Raw genomic sequence first — 19,746 nt, 5'->3', positions numbered from 1 at the left:
CACTGTCCCCCAGTTTTAAAAACCTATTCGACGCAAAATTAACTGTATGTATGTTTTTTACCTCATTAAGTGGGATTTTAGAGGGACTCAGTGCGAATGCTTCGCGTGGGTCGGCTACTAAAATAGAAAAATGGAATTCGTGGCAAAACGTTATAACAAGCATTTTCTCAACTAGTTGTACGGTGGCTATTGGTGGAGTGGCTTGTCAGTTGCCTGTACCATCAATGGGTGCCCGACACAGCTTAAACATTGTTTTAAACGGGAACTTTCAGACGAGGGCACAGGCCACTGCAGGTTGTCCAGGTCCTGCAGTAAAGGACAAAGTGACCGAGTAGTGTCTCCTCGCGCAACTGCTAGCGACAACCACTGGCAACCGCATAGTGCGGCAACTCGTCGCGGGGCATTTAATTAAATGGGAGCCTTCAGACGAAGCCACTAGTGGCCGCGACCGTGGAACCGCTCGCATATATTATTTTGGGGTAAACAGAGTCAGTTCACTTGCAGAAATAGACGCGGCACGTGCGAGTTGTGGATTGGTTTCGTGTTGAACTGCTTTTCTTGTGTTCAGATCACTGAGCAGAAGAAAAAAATAAATAGGACGTTGCGGCAAAAGAAGAAGAACACAAAGGAAGAAGAACAGAATAAAAGACTGAACAAAATAATTGAAGACCAAATTAATACTGAGGAGATCTTATTTGCGAGATTGAAAAAGTACCTGGTAATTTGATTCACATATTTAAAAAGGGAGGTCTATTGAACAATTTGGCACTCATTAGAAACCTTTTTTATGGGTGTCCACTGTCCATGGGTTTCCTCCATTTAAAATACAACTTTTTTTAGAGTTTTAAGAAAAAAACACATTTACCCCTCAATATCGCCTGAACCGTTTATAGTAGATAGGTATTGTATTCGAAATTTAATGTAGATTATTTTTGTAATTCATTATATTTTGAGGAAACAACGCACAGTTTTTTAAGTTTTTGCGAAAATGTAAAAAAGTCCAATTTCACTCCTTCCCCACAAACCCGATGATACTCAAACCAGTGTAACTTTTTTTTACATATTGAGGGAAGTGTATTCAACAATTTGCCGCTGGTTTGGAAGTTTTCTCATATCCCGGGTTGCTCTTTGTTTAAGCTAATTGTACTGTACTAATTCAAATAATAAATTTCCTAACTAGCTTCCTGCTAACAAGTCCGGGGAAATTGTACTCATGAAGTAGTGTGGCTACATGGCTAGTTAAACCAAGCCAGCTTTACAAGCAAACTAGTAAAGAAGAAGAAGAAGAACCACTACACTACTTCTAGTCTGTCTGTTCGGTCTCCTGTCAACATTTCCAATTTCTCATTATTCATTTTAGTGAATTTAGGTTATAAACAAAAGCTATAAAATGGACAGTAAAACGCTTGATTATTATGCTTCAGAAATAGGCAACTACGAAAGTTTGAAAAAGAAAGAAAATAAATGGATGAATAAATTGTTAGATGATTTGAACGCAAGAGATTGTAGATTATTAAGTCCTTTAGAAAGCAAGGTAGGCCTAACTTAGCATAGTTTTAGATTTCGTGTAAAATCGTTTGGTTTATTGGTTCTGTAAGTGCAGTGGATCTTTAGGTCTGAGATCAATGGCCGAGAGGTTCATCTGGCCAGGTACAGTCAGTACTGTAGTACCAAACCATCTCAGATACAACATTCAAATTTCATCTCAATTAGGTTTGGGGGATACACCTCCATATCTGTTGGCACAAACAACCGAATGAGTAATATTGATTATTCGATTGTTTAAATACGATATATCGTTTGGTTAGTTAACTTAGGTTAGGTTAACCTTACCGAACTAACCAAATGATATCCTATCGATCGATATTTTCATTCAGTTGTTTGTGCCAACATATATGGAAGTGTACCCCTTAGGTAACTTAGGCATATGAGTATTAAAATTATATAGTCCGGTCATATCACTAGTTACACATATGAGTTACAGTAAGATGACATTCGTATTCCTATTCCTGATACCACTTGGTCAATGACAACAGGCCTAAGCTTAAATCACTTATTCGTATACCATCAAGACCCCGCTTTAGCTAAGCCTTTCTGTCTCCCTTACTCTCCTTTGTTTTTATTATAAGTTCAGAATAAGTTAACTCAGGTTCTCCATATAGGCCTATTTAAGTTACAGTAAGACAGTGCAAAATTGTCATCATGTTATCCAATGTCATAACTTAGAATTGAACGTTTCACAAAACGCGATAGAGCGTACAGTACCTAACTATTTTCCTTTGCAGTGTTACTGCCTCCTATAGCAAAAACGGGAGCGTTTCATAAACTCCAAATTTCACAAACTCCAACGCTTATTAAATAAACAGAGCGGTTCATAACCTCCAAATTTCATAAACTCCAAATATATAACATTCAAATAATCACTGTTTCACAATGTCCCAAGTTTCACAAACTCCAACGTTTAAATATTAAATAAACAGAGCTGTTCATAATGTCCAAATTTCATAACCTCCAACGGTACAGTCTGGGCCAGAAGTCTCTCTAGTGGTTGCCACAGTCAGATAGCAGGCACCGTTCGCCAGCGCTCAACTACTGATTATACGTACATTTTAATGATTGAAGAACACTCAGATGTGTGACTCAAACATGTGTTAGCACACAATGTGCAAATCAAATTTACATTTTAGCGAATTTCCCCTATAGGGAATAAGCTATTACTATTACCGTAGTACTCATGGTAAGACCTGGTCCCGGGACCGATTTACTTTTTCGTTTTGAGGTCCCTAGAGACCAAAAACACCATCAGTTATATATATATTTATATGTGTGTCCGTTAGTGCGATAACTCGAGCAAAAATCATCCGATTTTGATTAAATTTGGTACAAACGTGTAAACCTACGTTTATTCGAACGAGTTCACGAACCAGCATGTTCGGACTATGGGAACTCTTAAGAATATATACTTATACTCTTAAGAAAGCAATTACGGAGCAACAATGATACTTCGTGTTACACCGCTACAACAGTAGAACGTGTAGCGCCCTACATACCGAACCACGGCAACCTCTGCAGCGACTTCTGGCAGAGAATGTACCGTTGGAGCTTATGAAACTTGGAGGTTATGAACCGCTCTGTTTATTTGATATTTAAACGTTGGAGTTTGTGAAATTTGGACATTGTGAATCGGTGATTATTTGAAAGTTATAGTTTTGGAGTTTATGAAATTTGGAGGTTATGAAACGCACTGTTTATTTAATATTTTAGACGTTGGAGTTTGTGAAATTTGGACATTATGAACCTCACCCGCAAAAACTATGCAACACAGCATAAAATTGGAACTGTGAACTTAAGTTGGGGAAGTAAAGATTACAGTGGTCTGATATTTCTGAGCTTGCTTCGTCATTAGAGCTATTTGGAGTTCTACATTTATGAACAAACCTCACATAATTCAATTTTCAGTCCATTGGTAAGATATTAATAATAAAAATCCATGATTTGTTCATAAGAGATGTTTTTCCTGTTGCAGAAAATTTCTTTCATTTTAAATCAGTGCTGCTCACTTATTTTACCCAGTGAGACGTTCTTAGTGGCCAAGTGCTGCCAGTTGATGTTGACTGTGGTTGGCAGGCAAGCTATTCAGCCTGAGAAGTCCCTGTTAAGTATAGCTGTGCCTTGGTGTCTGCAAGCGCTTCAAGAGAGTGCTGACATAGCATTGTTAGATATATTACAAGCTCTAGAGGCTATTATACGTTTATGCCCAAAAGATTTAAGCGAGGTATGTATGTATGTCTAGGCTATAGCAAGGCAACACTAAATAAACAGGCCGTAATGCTCCTCAGGGATTACGTCAACATAGACGACAGGAATGATGTAATGTTTTTTTTTATTTATATATTTTTTCTAATAAAATATTAAAACAAGCAGCTGATCGCAAACGGGAAACATTACGTCATTACCGTCTCCTACGATGACATTATGCCAGTGGAGCATTACGGCTTGTTTATCTAGTTTTGCCTTGGCTTGCCTAATTATTCTCCATAGTGCATTATTTACATTTTCATACAAGTTTTTGTTAAACTTAGGTACACTTTTTGTTTGTAAACTATTATAAGCTTCATTTTCAAGGATACTTCCTAGTTGCTCATGATAAAATTTTCATATATGGCCTTGTTACCTCTGATTTTATTGGTCAACATTGGAGGCTGTTGTATTAAAGTTTGGAAAGAAGCATACCTAACCATTTTTTTGGGAGGTTAAACTTAGCCTATGTACTGATACCGGGGTCCCGAGGATCTTGGTTAAAAGTTTAAATATTGAGTTATTTAAACGTTGGTTTAGGCTATGTTTTTGTATTATAAACTGTTTTATTTATAGTTGTCTTCATTACATCTTTTTCATAATTTAATTATTGTCCTCACCACTTGCATATGTTGAAGAATATTTTTAACAGAATTCATTGGTAATCCAATTTAACATCACTGAGCAACACTACTAGAGTAACAAAGGTATATTGAATAACACCTCGGATACCAGCGGCACGATGATCATAATCTTACGAATCATTAGACACTGTACCCTCTTATATTAACTTAGTTTGGACGAAGTCCCAAACACCCTATATTTGTTGCATTAAGTTAGAGCCTGACTCAGCCCGCTGTAATTGGTAGAATGTTTCCATGCGGTTTATATGGGAGTTTGAACTCACTGAGCTTCCGTGTTTTACCTACCTTCTGCAAAAATATCAACCGTCCTAAAAACATTGACATACACCCTAGCTTACGTTTGTGTATAGCCTACATTCAAATTTAGGGATAAAAATCATATTTATTAATTATTCTTATTTTTACTTTTGTCTTGCAAATGGAAGGACTCCGTCCCAAAGAACGTATGAACCATCCGCCACTGTTATTAGTTGTTGTATTTTTTCTTCTTACATCTAAAAACACTATTTATGCTTTCACGTACAATTTTTTTAATTACACAAACTGATGTCACCACTACAATATGTAGGACCTCATGTTATATGAAACCTAAGTAGACTTTAAACATTGATAAGGTAAGTTATATCACTTTATTCTGTTGGTTGGTCAGATGGCTGGGGATATTATTGAAAGTCTCAGAACCCCGCTGGAATCCAAAGTGAGTCTGACAGCTCCGTTGGATGTTCGGGTTTGGCGAATCCAGTGTCTATGTGCCTTGGCTCCAATAGTCTCTGACTCCTCTTCCGTCAGACCCAGCTCTTACCTCAGTCTGCTTTATGATTTACTAGAGAAGCGACCCAACCTGGAATGTGACGCTGATGCTCAGGTATAGTTGGAGTTGAATTATTTACTTTAGACTTTTGCAACGAATACAGTTAGGCTCTTGCAAATCTGGTGACTGATCATTGAACATGCCGAATTACTGAATGTCTTCTATGGGTATAAACAATTTTTATTGCAAGACCAGCAGAAATCCTGCTGATTATTAAATTTCAAAAGGGTGTCAAAAGGAAATTGTTTGGCAGAATGGCAATTTTTTTGTTTAATTCTTTTCTCTTAAGTTGTATAAAGTCCTTATCTATTTAAACTCCTCCAAGTGTAACCAAAGTCTGCCGATTGCTCAAGACTACTAAAAATGCTTTAAACACTTAATCGGCATAAACAAATTTAAAGGCCTGTAGACTTATTCCAGATTATTGAAAGTGCCTTACCGTCAGATGCCATTAGTGGGCTTTTACTATGTGGGCTGGTCGGGCTGGAACCAAAAGTTAAAAACGCCTTCCTTTCACGGATTCCCCTTTTTACGGAAAAGGCGTTTTCTTTTATATACGTAATCAATTATGGGTACCGGTAGGCCAGATTTTGCAGTAGGTACTAGTTCTTTTTCACGAAGTTTATAGGCCTAAACATTGTTTTTCTAACTCCACTGATAATATGATGAATCAAAAATGGCATAAAATATAAACAATATAAAATAAAATCAAATAAAGTCCAACAGTGAACGATTTCCACTTAAGCCTACATATTTTGGTCCCAAAAAATCTTACACTCTCTACGTGATTGGGCCTACACTCTATGAAGTTTTACACGTTTCAACCCAACTTTTGATCTGTCAGCCTATATAGAGGATCTACTTTTTAGGCTACCTTAAGTGATATTGAACCTTGAACCTATAAAAAGCTATTTAAGAAAGCACCACTTTGTACTAGGTTTAACCTTGTCAAAATACCAAATGTTTGAAGTTAAACACCTTTCAGTTAAGATAAAATTTATAAAAAATCTATGCCTAGGGTAGGCTTGCTGGATAAGGTATTCCCATCCTAGACTCTTTTTGCAGACACCTCCTTGAGTTTATCATTGTACATTTAAGTTTTTCTTTTATTTGTCTATATATTGTTGTACCTATAAAACACATTTTTACCTCCTTCCCCTAATTATAGTATATGGAGAAAGTATTAATTTTTGTAAATATTTTTGGGTTTTAGCGAATTTCCCTATAGGGAAGTAGCTATTACCGTAGGTCTCATGGGAAGACTTAGGCCCGGGACCGATTTACTTTTTCATTTTGATGTCCCCAGAGGCCAAAAACACCACTCGTTCAAATTTTTATATATGTATATATATATATATATATATGTGTGTCCGTGAACACGATAACTTGAGTAATTTTTATCCGATTTTGATGAAATTTGGTTTGAAGGTGTAAGGCGGGATAAACTTGAATGAGTTCGCGATCCAGCATGATCGGACCATGGGAACAGGGTTTTATGGGGGGTTTTATGGGGTAAAAATTGGTTTTTCTCACTTTTGACCCTCAAAACACAAAATTTCCCAATTTTTCTCTAAACCTTCTTAAAGAGCTTAAAAAAACAAACAATTCAGTATATCAAAGTCTTTTTGTACGGTTATTGGTTACGGAGAAAACTAAAAAAATGGTAAATTTAAAATTTCCATGTTATTCTTATGGAGAATATTGTAAAATGTTGTAGTTTGCTTGTTTATTGATATCTTTTGATCAAACTTGGCAAATATATTCATTTTATACTAAGCAATAATTATTTTACTTAAAACACACACTTTATTAGTTTTCTTGTAGCAGCAAACCTAGGTACTCGTTAAACCTAATGTTATTTAAATAGATCAATTGAAAATCAATTCAGCCAAATGGAAATTCGCTTAGGCGTAAGGTTTGCTGCGGCGGGGGTATTTAGTTTTGGGTGGATTTAGGCTATCCGTTTTGGATCCCTTTTGTCCCCTGACCTCTTCTTTAAAGCTGTTTTAAAGAAAGCTGGTCAGCATCACTGGATCTTTAAAAGCAAACTCTATGAATAAATCAAACACTTTGATGATGAAGACCTAAAGGAAATTACCTTTTTAGTTACTATTGGGCACTCTGCTATCATAACCTTTACAATGATACCTGAATCACAAAAATTTTTTAACTTGAGCAGGACATGTAAAAAGGGATGTTACAGAGAAAACCCTTATTGTATGTAATGCCTAGAAAGTACAGACAGTTTGAGCTGGAAGCCTTCCCCATTCTTTGCAAAAAGGCTTGGAAACACCCGTGACCTGACAAAAACTGGGTCACAAAATACCCAACATGATCATGCTTCCATGCCACCAATGATCAGATGCTGGGAATGAGTCTGGCGGTCCAACGTCCCCTAGACTCGGCGTCCGATTCCCTCTGCCAGCGGTCAAAACAGCTCATCGCCCTTTTCTGGGGCCAGCAGTCCCGCTGCCCTACTTCAGGTCTCCTGCGGTAGATAGATCACCTCTCCAGCCTATGTGCCGAGATCTCAGCACCATTCAATAGCACCAATTGGAAAGCAGACATGCAGTAGAAGGCGCTAGCAGGAGCAGGGACTGCTGCCCTTTAGCATAAGCCTACTAAGGGCAGCGATTCCCTTCTTAGCAGCAATGTCAACATTTTGCTTGATCAGGTCTCCGAAAGCCAATTTGCCAATTTGCTGTTAATCGCAACACTAAGGTATTTGGAATTAGGCTTGGTCTCAAGTTGGACATAGCCCACTTACACTGGAAGAACGTTGGGAATTCTCTTTTTGGTTAGGACCACGATCTCTGCCTTTCTGACTGCCAGCAACATGCCATGATCCTGCATCCACTCGTTCACTCGGAGCCAACCAGAGCAGCGACGGCGTCGCCGTAACCAAAAAGGTGGGTTTCATCAAGCATTTTGAGTCTTAGCAGACTGTCGTTAGACATCTTCTAGAGATCGAGTCTTAAGACCAATCCCCGTTCAGCCTCAGAAGTAATGAATATGCGACACTGGCCTTTGGTGGTGTCAAAAAACAAGACATGGTCTAAAAGGTAGAACCTGGATCGTTCCCAGAAGGTAGAAAGGGACATGGAATGTATAGTCAAGTTCCCGCAGCATATTACTCCACCTGGCGGAGTTGAACACATTCTTCATGTCAAGAGTCAAGGGAGGAAAACCTCGAGGCGCGGCAAGTGGCTGTGGTCCTCCGCACTCTGCACTGCCTCAGCTACCTCTTGGAGGCCATCAATGGTTGAGTGACCGGAAAATAAACCATGCTGCTGCAGGGACAAATAACCCCTGGAGATGATTGCCTCAGTCAGTCTGACACGAATTAGCTCATCATCCATTTAACTGTGGTGTTGAGTATACACAGGGAGTGGAAAGCAGAGATGGTCCCCGGTACACTCTTCGTCTTGGGGTTCAAGACAAGGCAACAACTTTCTACGCCAACGGAATAACTCCTTCTGCCAAGCAAGCATGGAATGTATCCTAATGAACCTTTGGATTGAACTCATTGACAAGCTTGAGGATCTTCGCAGACTTGTCATCAGAGCCGGGGGCTCTTCAGTTTCTAAGGGATTGGACAGTGGAGGAAAGTTCCTCTTTCTGAAAGGCTGGGATAGCGCCCAAATCCCAATTATCCTATCTGTTCACACTGGGTGCTGGGTGTTTTTTTTTATTTTAAGTGCAAATAGATAAAGTATGTTATATTATTATTAATTGACAAGACACCAGTTACTGCTATAAGCATTTGGTGTGAGTCTTTGTATGAGAACTCCTCACAAAATGGCATGCAAAAATACAAAATACTATTTTGTTGACAGGTTGTGAGATTTGTGTTGGAAGCTATGGGAACTCTTTGCCAGACGGACACAGTATGGCTTAATGAAAATGTTGGAGAAGTTTTGGGTGTTGCAGTCACATTTATTCATTTTGGACTCGAAGGTTGGCGACACCAAACCCCAACCAGGCTCTTTCCTCTGCCAGGAGCCATGACTGACACACCTAAAGCTCCTAATGTCAAGGTAATTAACAACAACATAACAATAACAAAATCCTCTGATCATTGAATTGTAATACAACTTGCTTGGTTAAATTATTTATCTAGTTTGGCGCATAAATCTTGTTACACATATTATTTGCAAAGATAGGTATAGGTACTCCAAATTGGTTAGTTGGGTAGGCGGACACTTGTTGGTTGTCAACTTTCTCTACCCAAGAGAATGTACAGAATTACATTCTGGGTGAGTATCGCAACAAAACTTCTTGGTCATACAGGCCTGTAGGCCTACTTACTCACTGAGAAAATGTGTATGATGTTCTATTATGTAGTCTGTTCAAGGTATATTGAATGATAAATCTAGTTTAGACTCACACAAATGCTCCATGATTTCCTATTAGGTTTATTTTTAAATGAGCAATTTAATATTTCCATTCATTATATTTTTTAACCAAACCATGTATGTTTGGCTCAAAATTTTATTTATCATGACCATGGCACCATACATTATGATGAAAAGATTATTTATTTGATTTTGTATGTCATCTATAAAAGGACCAATAGGCTAGTAGGCCTAATCCATTGAGGTTAAGTTGTGGTTTAGCAATTTCTTTTTTGTAAAGAGAAATATTTTGATTACAGAGCAAAATAAAAAGGAAACAAAAAAAGAGAGTGTCTAATATAGCCGGTACCACAGATGGAGATGAAGATCCTGAAGATGGTCCAAAACCTTCCAGACCCAGCTACATGATGGCTCCAGCTTGTGTAACCTGGCTCACAAGCGACTCTGAGGTCAATGACCGTAACAAATTTGAATTATTTATATTTATTTTAAATTTGTCTGTCTTGTCCCATTAATAGAAGCTTAATATTTCAAGTTAGATTATAAAGCTAATTGCTATGTATTATGAAACTCGCTCGTAAATAAAGGCATTTTTATTTATTTATTTATTGTGTGAGCATTGTCGAGCGTGATGCACAATAACTTATACAGTAGATCTAATTATTCCATTGGGACCTTACATCATTTGGATAGTCAGAAATTCGGATGATTGGAGATTTGTACTGAAATTCAGGGTATTTTATATAAAGTAAGATGAATCCAGCCGAGCTTTTACCATCGTGTTTGCAGATCACCTCTGCAAAGATTTTGCGGTCAAAGAATTTAACAATTAGCTGTGATTGCGGAAGAGAAGATGAGAGTGATTTTCTGTGACCGCGGGAGCGATTGAAATTATAAATAAGGTTTAAATTCCTTACTCCCCCCTGTGAACTTGCACTTGTGGCGGCATAGTCAGTTTTTTTTACAAATCAGTGATACCTAATGCATTAAATGGTCATGTAAAACATAGTTCAGGTCAAACGCAAAAAAAAACAACTTAAATAATGAACGTGCAACTTAGGCATTACATGATTGTAAAATACCATTGCAGAAGATGTACACATGTTGTGTTTGAAAAAGGGAAATGCATACCAGTTTCTATGGGTTAATGTAACTGTTGTATTGGATCATATTATTTACATTTACTTTGTGTACTGTCTAGTCTGGTTTAAACGTACAGTTTTTGGTTTGTGTTATTTTTTGTGGTAATTAAGGTCCAATTCCTATGCGGCAACTGATACGACCGAGCCACGCGTCTAGAGCCGTACGGCTCGAGACCCTTGTCTTAATTCCTATGCTGCGACTCCCATGACAAGTGACTAGTGCAATTGCACTCTTTACCCTCATGGAATAAGCACAGTTGGCAGCGAATATATTACTTAGAGAAGAGGAGGAAAAGGAAATATCAATGTGCATGGTAAAAAACAATGAACAACCCAATCTATTGATCATGGTACGACGAAAAGAGGGGTTTTAGAGTATTCTCATTCAGAGACATCTTCTCAAGTATTGAGAGTGCTTGGGGTTGATAACGTATGGGTGGTGACTGGTGACGAACCAGTTCCATCAACTTTGGATCATCTATGAAGGTACACACCTCAAACTCCGTATGTATAAACTATAAATTCGTTACAGTCGCGCGGCTCCAGTAGCTCCAGTCGCGCGGCTGTACACGCTCGATAGAAATGGGTTACATTTAATTTGCATTGAAGCAGTCAATTTTTTTAGCTGCACGACTAGAGACGTCACAGTCGCAGGATAGGAATTGGACCTTTAGTTTGGTTGTGAGAAAGTGTGGACTGATGAAAGTACTGATTAATGCAATTACTATGAATACTTTCAAGCTCTCAAAACTTTGAGTGCATTCTTTTGTTTAGCAACCCAAATTTGATTTATATTGCAGAAAACAAAACTGCCTAAAAATATTACCAAACGGATTGGGGTGCAGTCAAATAACATCTTTCCTTAGTATTAGGGAATGTTTAGTGGTAAATTAAAAATATTGATTGATCAATGATATTGATGACTGATGTGTGATCTATAATGGTTATCCTGTGTTGAAAGGTGTCAGACAGTGAAGGAGGTCGTACCAGGAGAGTAAAAAGAACTCAAGCCAGAGTGCGGCTTGTGGCCATCAACATAATCATACATGTAGCCAAAGTAAGATTCTTACAATATGATTTATTTTGAGAATGCGAAAATAGATTTGCTTAACTAATAAACAGTTTATGACTTTTTTTAGCATTAGGTATCAAATATATTTAGGCCTACATTCTGTGACAGAATACATTTACAGTACCTTTAAGAATACTGATTAAATACAAACGTTTTTGTCTCTATTGCTGAGCACTTAGTACAAAACTGTTTTATGAACTTTTTATTTTGTTCATCATATTCTAGGGAACATTGACCAACAAGCACTAGCAACATCCAGACACCTATAAGTATCTAAATGTTTTATGGTAGATGCTAGATCATAGATGTTTCGTGCTCTCTATCTACAAAGATGCTGATTTTTCCAATTCTTAAAGATTTAAACAAATCAGCATTGTTTATTGTTTGAAATGAACTTGATGTGATAAACAGTAATTGCTACAGTCAAATGTATTAACCCTTCCTGGACAGCCTATAATATGTATACAGACAGCAAAATAAATAATTAAAAAGAAACAAAAAAATATCTTTTTTACATATGTAATTTATAGATTGTTGTAAATAGTTGACCTATGCGGCACACAATTTTGTCCAAATTTAATTTCCATTTTATTTAGTTTTTTTTTTTTTTTTAGAATCCTTATATATAATACGTGAAGGCGATTTCTACGAAACACTACTCCTCCATTAACAATGAACGGATTTTTACAAACGATGTGTCAAAATGAAGTATTGTTTGTGTAGATGCCCCCTTTCACCAATTCCTGTAATAAAAGTCCTCCGGCTTTGCCCCACAGGCCATCAAAATCCCAATGTATTTCTTATGGATGATATATTTTGATTACTTAAACGGACAAATAAATTGTATTAATTACAGCTGTTAATAGTAAACACACGATACACACAAGAGCATTCGTTTTCAGTTTTGATAACTGGAGTGGAGTGATTGATTACATTATCTTTGAGTTGATTCTTTTAAGTTATCGGATTTAATTATAACTGTTATTCGTTTTGAAATATCACCCGTAATACTTTGCAATTGCTCGTATTCGAGCAACAGGTGCACTAGTTTTTTATATTTCTTGGAAAACATTTCTAGTAGGCCTACATCGGTTAAAGATATAATTGAATAAAAGAACGTTTTTACGAAGATTAATGTTGTTATATGTAATCAACTATAACAATAGAAGTTGTAATAATCGGCGGATATATCCGTCTACCGTCCGCTATGCACAAAATGCTAGCTGATGTATCCGCCTACAGTCTGGCAAGGGTAAGAGATGACTGATGATGATGATGATCGTTTGTCAGACAGTTAACGTGAGAGATCTGTTTGGTTTCTACTGCTCCCTAATGGGCAGTCAAGGCTTGTCACACAGTCTGATCAATGACCCCAACCCCAGAGTCACTGTTGCGGCTGCCTCCACCTTGTCTTTCTTGCTTGGTAATGCCAAGTCCTACCTTGCCCAAGCCCAGCATAGGTAATATATTCTATTATTCATTATGATATGATATCAAACATATCATTATGCGTTTAGTTGTTAAGTTAGTTAAGTTGTTTCTCAGAAGGACTAAGGTGTTCAGTACAGTATATACTGGCTGTAGACTGATAAGATGCCAAGTTCTTGAAAAATCAGCCTACAATGGTCAGTTGGGCCGGAAGATGTTATCAGTTTTAGAGCCCTCTTCTGCAGCAGTAGCACACTCTGAGTTGCGTGGCTATGTCCCCATACCACCAAGCTATAGTTGATGTGGCTGTGGAATAATGTGTGGTACATGATGAGCAGGTAGGGGCGTGTGATCTCGATCTTCAGCCTTCTGATCAGATAAAGTATTCTAATAAGCCTAACACATACCTTCTCAACATGATTCCAGTTTAGTTTGGAGTCGACCCAGAACCCTAACAGTTTGACCGCCTCGTCTTCGATACCATGTTTGAGGGTGCACGTGATGGACTGTGTCTTGTCATTGTTGATTTTGAGACGGTTTACATGGTGTCTAGAAGTCGGGGGAAAACGGGATAGTCGGGAATTAGTATTGAATTTCAAAATGGTCTTGAAAAGTCGGGATTAAGTCTTTACTTTGATATCAAAGTCAGGAATTTTTGTGATTTTGCCACGATCTTTATCATTATCTTTATCTCTCAAAATAAAGAGATTTTCTCTTTATTTTGACCCAATGAATAAGTAGGTAAATTATGTCCCCACCTTCTTTGAACATCCTGTATATGTGTCAGTTAGCACAATCACTTGAAGAGCAATAATGATCGGATTTCGATGAAATTTGGTACAAATGTGTAATCCTACGTTTATTAGAATGAGTTCGCAAACCATTATGATTGGACCATGGCAACGGGGTTTTATGGAGGGATTTATGCTGTAAAATAAGTAAACTATTGTAGTTTGCTTGTTTATGTATATATTTTGATCAAACTTGTCAAATCTGTTTATTTTATACTAAGCTATTAATTTGTTACTAAAAACACTTTATTACCCTCCCTGTAGCAGCAAACCTAGGTACTCGTTAAACCTAATGTTATTGAAATAGATTTAATTGAAAATCAAATCAGGCAAATGGAAAATCGCTTAGTCTGCAGGTTTGCTGCGGCGGTGGTAAGTTATTTAAACATGGGATATCTTTATGGCTACAGTATACATTCTCTTAGGTTAGTGGAATATTCTAAGTAATATTATTAACTAAAAAAAATTGATATTCCAGCACAGTGAAGACATATACTCCATTCTCTGCTGTGTTGGCAGCACTGTTGACCAATCTGCATCACAGCGTGGTGACAGCACTGATCTCCCCAGCACCACTGGCTGTGCTACACTGTGCTGCATGTCTGGTGGATGTCACACCTTACCACAGGCTAGGCTCAGACATCCTTCCACCTCTCCTACAAGCTGTCCTTCCCTACCTCAGGCACAAGGGTCAGTATATACCACAACTAGATGAACTTACAATGGTATTTTAATTTTAACTTATTAGGGACACACTTTGAAACAAAAAAATTGAACGCTTCTTAAGAGATTCTTTACACTTGAAGCTTTTCAAGAGTCAATTATCATGGTTTGAGAAGCAGGTCTTCATCACACAATGCTATTATTGTTAAAAAAGTTGCATGTCAGAGTTAGTTCTAGACCTAATGGTCTACCTGCAACTATGTAAATAAATGCCTACAACAAAAACTAGGCGCCTGTAAGAAACAATCACAAACAAACTTATTTCTCTCCATGGTTTTAATAGATTTTAATTTTTGTTATGAATAATTTATAATACAGATAATGATAAAATTAATGACCAATAGGTAGATTCAAAACGCATCCTATAGGTGCCAGTGAAATTTGGCGTAGGGGTTGGCGACCAATCGCCCAGTGTAGCCATTGCAATCAGCCTCCCTGACTACTTACTCTTTAACTGAGCAAAAACATCCCGACATCCTATTGGCTGAATGCGATGCATTTGGGCGGAAAGAGAGCCAAGAGCTTGGGAATGCACCAAGTAGCAGTGTTAGATTTTCCGCAGTTAGAAGCTCACCTGACCCTGAACTTCATTAAGGAGATAGGATTGGAAGGGATTTTCTAGACAAAGACTGGAGACTAGTTGGGTAGAACAATAGATATTACATGTCGCAGTGTAATCTTCCCCCCTTGTATCATCAGTATCAGTATCAGTATATGTGCCAGTGTACATAGTCCCAGAGCCATTGAATGTTTCTTCTTTAGTTCCAGAAGTGTTAGGAAACCCTTTTACCCAGTTTTTGTTTCTACTAATTGTTAGTAGTACAGTTTGTAAGCTATAGTGAATTTAGTAGAAATATTTTTATAGTAGTAACACAAGGTGCCCAAATGCGGTGCACAAGGGTGGTGTTATTTTTAGTTACACAAATTTGATAACCAATTATCAAATTAAAATGATTTCCTATGCAGTTTCCCAGATTAGACTAGGTCCAAACCAGTGTCAATCTGTCAAAAAAAGGCATCTCAAAGGCATAAGACTATGTCGCCTAAAGATGAGGGACTTGAAGAGCCAGGCTTGGTTTATGATCATAAGCTAGTGAACCAAGCAGTGGCGTAAGAACATTGAGCGGCACCCCGCGCACTACATGTGGATGCCCCCCGCCCCACCAAAACATCACCATTTATGTTTTATTCGTTTATCTTAGCAAAGGCTATGATCGTGGCAAAGTCCAAAAACTCTCACCGACGTTTTTTAATCGCCTCCATGGAAACATAGTCATCGTTTTCTGTGATTGCGGCAAAATCATGAATAAATTTTTCAGTCTTTAAGACGTAATCATCATCTCCCGTGGTCACGGAAACGACGTCACCTTTTATCGCAGTTGTAGTGAGCGGTGATAGGTGGACCTCGGCGCCCCCGCACTGCGGTGGTTGCGGGGATGTTATTTACGCCACTAGAACCGAGCTTTGACTTTGAAACTGGATGGAAAGGGAGGCAGCTAAAGATTAGATTAGAGGTAGCGGGTACTTTAATGAACACTACCACCCCAATCTATTTCAGCATGTCCATGTTTCAGATGTGTCCGTGGTGGTGGCAGCAGTGACAGTACTTGGTGTAGTGGTATCACTGCAGCCTCACACTGATCAGCTGACTACACTCTTGTCATCTACCACTCCACCCATCTCTCTGCCAGAACTCCCAGAAGATCCACCTAGATCTTGGGTTTTGGCTGCTTCCTTAAACTACTTGCAGGTCTTAATCCTGTCTTTATCCTCTTAGTTAATTTTGGTTTAGCTGATGATTTAGTTTAATTTTGGGAGCTGAAACAGTTGTGACCAACCACAAAAACAAGAAAATAACTCATTTATATTGCAGTTTGTTTGTAATGTTTTTTTTTTTTTTTTTTTGTATTATAAAGAATGTATATCAATTGGGTTTTTGGACAGATATATCCGTATAAGAGATTGCTTCAGTATAAAACTCAAACAAACAAAACATACTTTTATTTATTTGTGGTGTATTCTATTTTTACCAAGTGTAATCAGTAATCACTAATCAGTCAACAAATAATTACTAGTTAAAGTGGCTTCTACTGTAGTGTAACTTATCTTATCTCTTGACTGTACACATCACTACATCATATTTAATCTGAACACCAAAAAACTATTTTGTAGACAATCCGTTCAAAAAACATTTTCCAACAATCTATTGGAAAGGCTGTGTTCAATGTTCATTATCACTTATCATCATTAAATTTGATAGATTTGAATTGTGATTGCACCTGACTGCAGGGAGACAATGAGAGGGCAGTAATGGGAGCGCTGCGTGTGGAGTGGTGGCAAGTACTAGGGGCTTTGATGCGTCACCACTACCCCCTGGTGCAGCATGATGTTCCACACATCACCACAGCCATGGCCAGAGACATGCGAGCCAACATTGAGCTGGTCAAACTACATGCAGCACGGGCCTTCCACATACTGGCTGAGATCATGGCAGGACCTGGTAAATGAATTAGTTAGGAAATAATACCCTATATTGTATTTTTGTAAACATCTTCCACAGTCGCGATGACCAGCTGAACTTATTCTACGATCTCAGAGACATCTTGTCTCCCAAAATAACTGCAATAGTGATGGTAAAAAAAAATTTTTTGTTCAAAACCAAAACCATAACTAAAAATTTGAATTTAGAATCCCAAATCTTGATACCTGTAGGCAATACTTGTTTACTTGTCTGGTTAAAATACAAAGTTAATATTACGCAGTCAAAACTAAACAGAATCGAACCCCTGACTTTAAAAAAAAACTGTCATTTACCTGATTGCCAGCCAAGGTTCTCATTTCACGTAGAAGAGTTGTGGGCTTCTTTTTCTTTTCACCGAGAAAAACTTTGATTGTTAGTTTTTATAGCTTGATATTTTCCAAGACTTCATATTCTGAGCAGAGCATTTCCTTCAAGACAGTTTGAGACAAAGGTTTTTCGATAAAATCTGAAAGGTAACTTGCATCTTCATTGTCCAGTGAGCTAATTACATCATTGTGTTTAGTTCTTTCCTTCGAAATTCCATGAAGAGAAAATTGACATTCAATTTGATGAAACTAAAGTGAAAAATGTTTGGTCCAAAATGGTGGAATTTTCAATTGAATTGGTGAGATTTGTGAAGCCTCTGAGTTACTAGGAGTTGGAGAAGATTCTTGATTATTCATGATGGCCTAATTGAAATAATGACAAAAACAAGTATAATAAGGAGTCACCAAATAAGGCAAGTGTCTTATATACATTTACTAAAACAAACTAATTAATTAAAAAGGAGAGTTGATAAATCATTAAAACACTTTTTATATCAAGAAAGAACAACAACAAAATTAAGTTAAAACATAAAATAGAAACAAGAAGTCTGTTGATCAATTGATCATATGACAATTAATTTGTAAACTATAGATTTAGTAAAGACAGTAAGCTGCAGATTAGTGGTAGAACCAAACCCTCAGTTTGAATTTTAACTTTATTAACAGTAGAAAAAATGTATGATATCTGAACTGCTACAGAGTGAAACAGCGGTTAAAACAATCAAAAAAAATGAAGAATCTAAAGAAATTGCTAGAGCTATGCTCGTAAACAAGATTAATTAAACCGTGAAACATTCATCGTCGACTAAATACAAGAATAGGTTTAGGTCACTGAGACAGGTTGCAGTCTCAGAGATAAGCTCATTAACAACAATGCCGTGTCACAAAGACCGATAAGGGGAACGCATCAGTAATTCTCTACAAACATGAGTACTACGACAAAGTTTACAGCTTTCTCAGAGACAATAACATTTATGAAATAAATGAAGATCCCACAAAAACCTATTCCAAAGAAATTAACGGCATAATTAGCCACTCAACTAATCATCAACATCTCTTGGAATTGGGGCAAAATCATATATGTACACATTAGAACCTCAAGTATGTGGGGTTGGAGGGAGACTACGGATAACTGAAAACCACGGTTAATCCAACATGGCATAGAAATATAATAGAAAGGCCCATAAAAAAAACTGTAATCCTCTATATTTATTACTGTAGTCATTAATCATAATTTGGATTTTTACATCAACAAAATAAAATATTGCACATGCACAATCATATCTTATCTAACAGGAGCAGGCCGAGACCATAAAACACTTTATCCGAAAGTTGAATTATTGCGCATCCCAGAAAGTTGTTTTATTGATAGACCCAACAGATTCAGGCATCCGATGAAAGCCTGTAGTCTTCCAATTGGGTATTCTTCCCTGGGAAGAGTTATCCGTCTAGCATCAGAGAGATTTAAAGCAGGTGATTGGCTATCTTTTCTAACCTACCGCAGTGCATACAGATAGGTTCACCATCAAACCAGCCCATCCGTTATAAATGTTTCCTGAATTGCCCATGGTTAGCTATCAGTTCCACTATTAACTCTAAGGAGAAAAGTTTCAATCCAACATTTACCGTGCTTTTCATTGGCCCATGACACATTAGAGTTGCACATGCTTTTTCGTGATATACCACAGAAGGGTTGTGGACCAATCATTGTTGTCGTTGAGGCAACATTTTCCAATCTGTCCGCGGCTTCATTTCCTTTAACGCCAGAGTGTCCAGGCACCCAGCAATTTTAATTTCAAGTCACAACATTGGTCCTTGGTTCAGTTATAAAATCTGTTCAGTTTAAAATAACAGCTTCCTCAAACTGACCAAAAATCTGCTTATTATTGTACAGCAGTAAATCACCTAAGAACAAAACAGAAAGTCTAGAGGGCTGCTGGAGGTAGGCTAACTGTTAAATTCTGTTTCAAAACAGAGGAATTTCGGATAGTAATACGGTAGTCAACTATCATTGATGTTCCCGTGATTGAAAACAAGTTTTATAGGAGACAATAAATACTAGGTGTACAATTTAATTGTCTGCTTGCAATATTGAGCGGTCTTGGGTCTCCCTTCATCCATGCATTCGACAAGTT

The 19,746-nt window shown here is 37.5% G+C and overlaps 1 protein-coding gene across 1 annotated transcript in view; it reads left to right on the top strand.

Moving 5' to 3' along the window:
• The first annotated feature begins 1,349 nt into the window (after positions 1–1,349).
• Positions 1,350–19,746, top strand: part of LOC128987273 (HEAT repeat-containing protein 6-like) — a 29,791-nt gene continuing 11,394 nt past the window's right edge. The window contains exons 1-10 of the mRNA XM_054408033.1: positions 1,350–1,534; positions 3,527–3,775; positions 5,092–5,307; positions 9,090–9,290; positions 9,908–10,057; positions 11,712–11,807; positions 13,113–13,282; positions 14,520–14,731; positions 16,339–16,514; positions 17,054–17,264. Of these exons, the coding sequence (XP_054264008.1) occupies positions 1,391–1,534; positions 3,527–3,775; positions 5,092–5,307; positions 9,090–9,290; positions 9,908–10,057; positions 11,712–11,807; positions 13,113–13,282; positions 14,520–14,731; positions 16,339–16,514; positions 17,054–17,264 (1,825 nt within the window). The 5' untranslated portion in view covers positions 1,350–1,390. The remainder of the gene's footprint in view (positions 1,535–3,526; positions 3,776–5,091; positions 5,308–9,089; positions 9,291–9,907; positions 10,058–11,711; positions 11,808–13,112; positions 13,283–14,519; positions 14,732–16,338; positions 16,515–17,053; positions 17,265–19,746) is intronic.

This window comes from Macrosteles quadrilineatus, unplaced genomic scaffold (assembly GCF_028750875.1).
Source record: "Macrosteles quadrilineatus isolate MER2022 unplaced genomic scaffold, UCM_ALF_1.0 Scaffold_2__2_contigs__length_208266976, whole genome shotgun sequence".
Classification (NCBI taxonomy): Eukaryota; Metazoa; Arthropoda; class Insecta; order Hemiptera; family Cicadellidae; genus Macrosteles; species Macrosteles quadrilineatus.
Note: the sequence above shows the minus strand (reverse complement) of the source record. Positions and strands in the feature narration are given on the sequence as shown.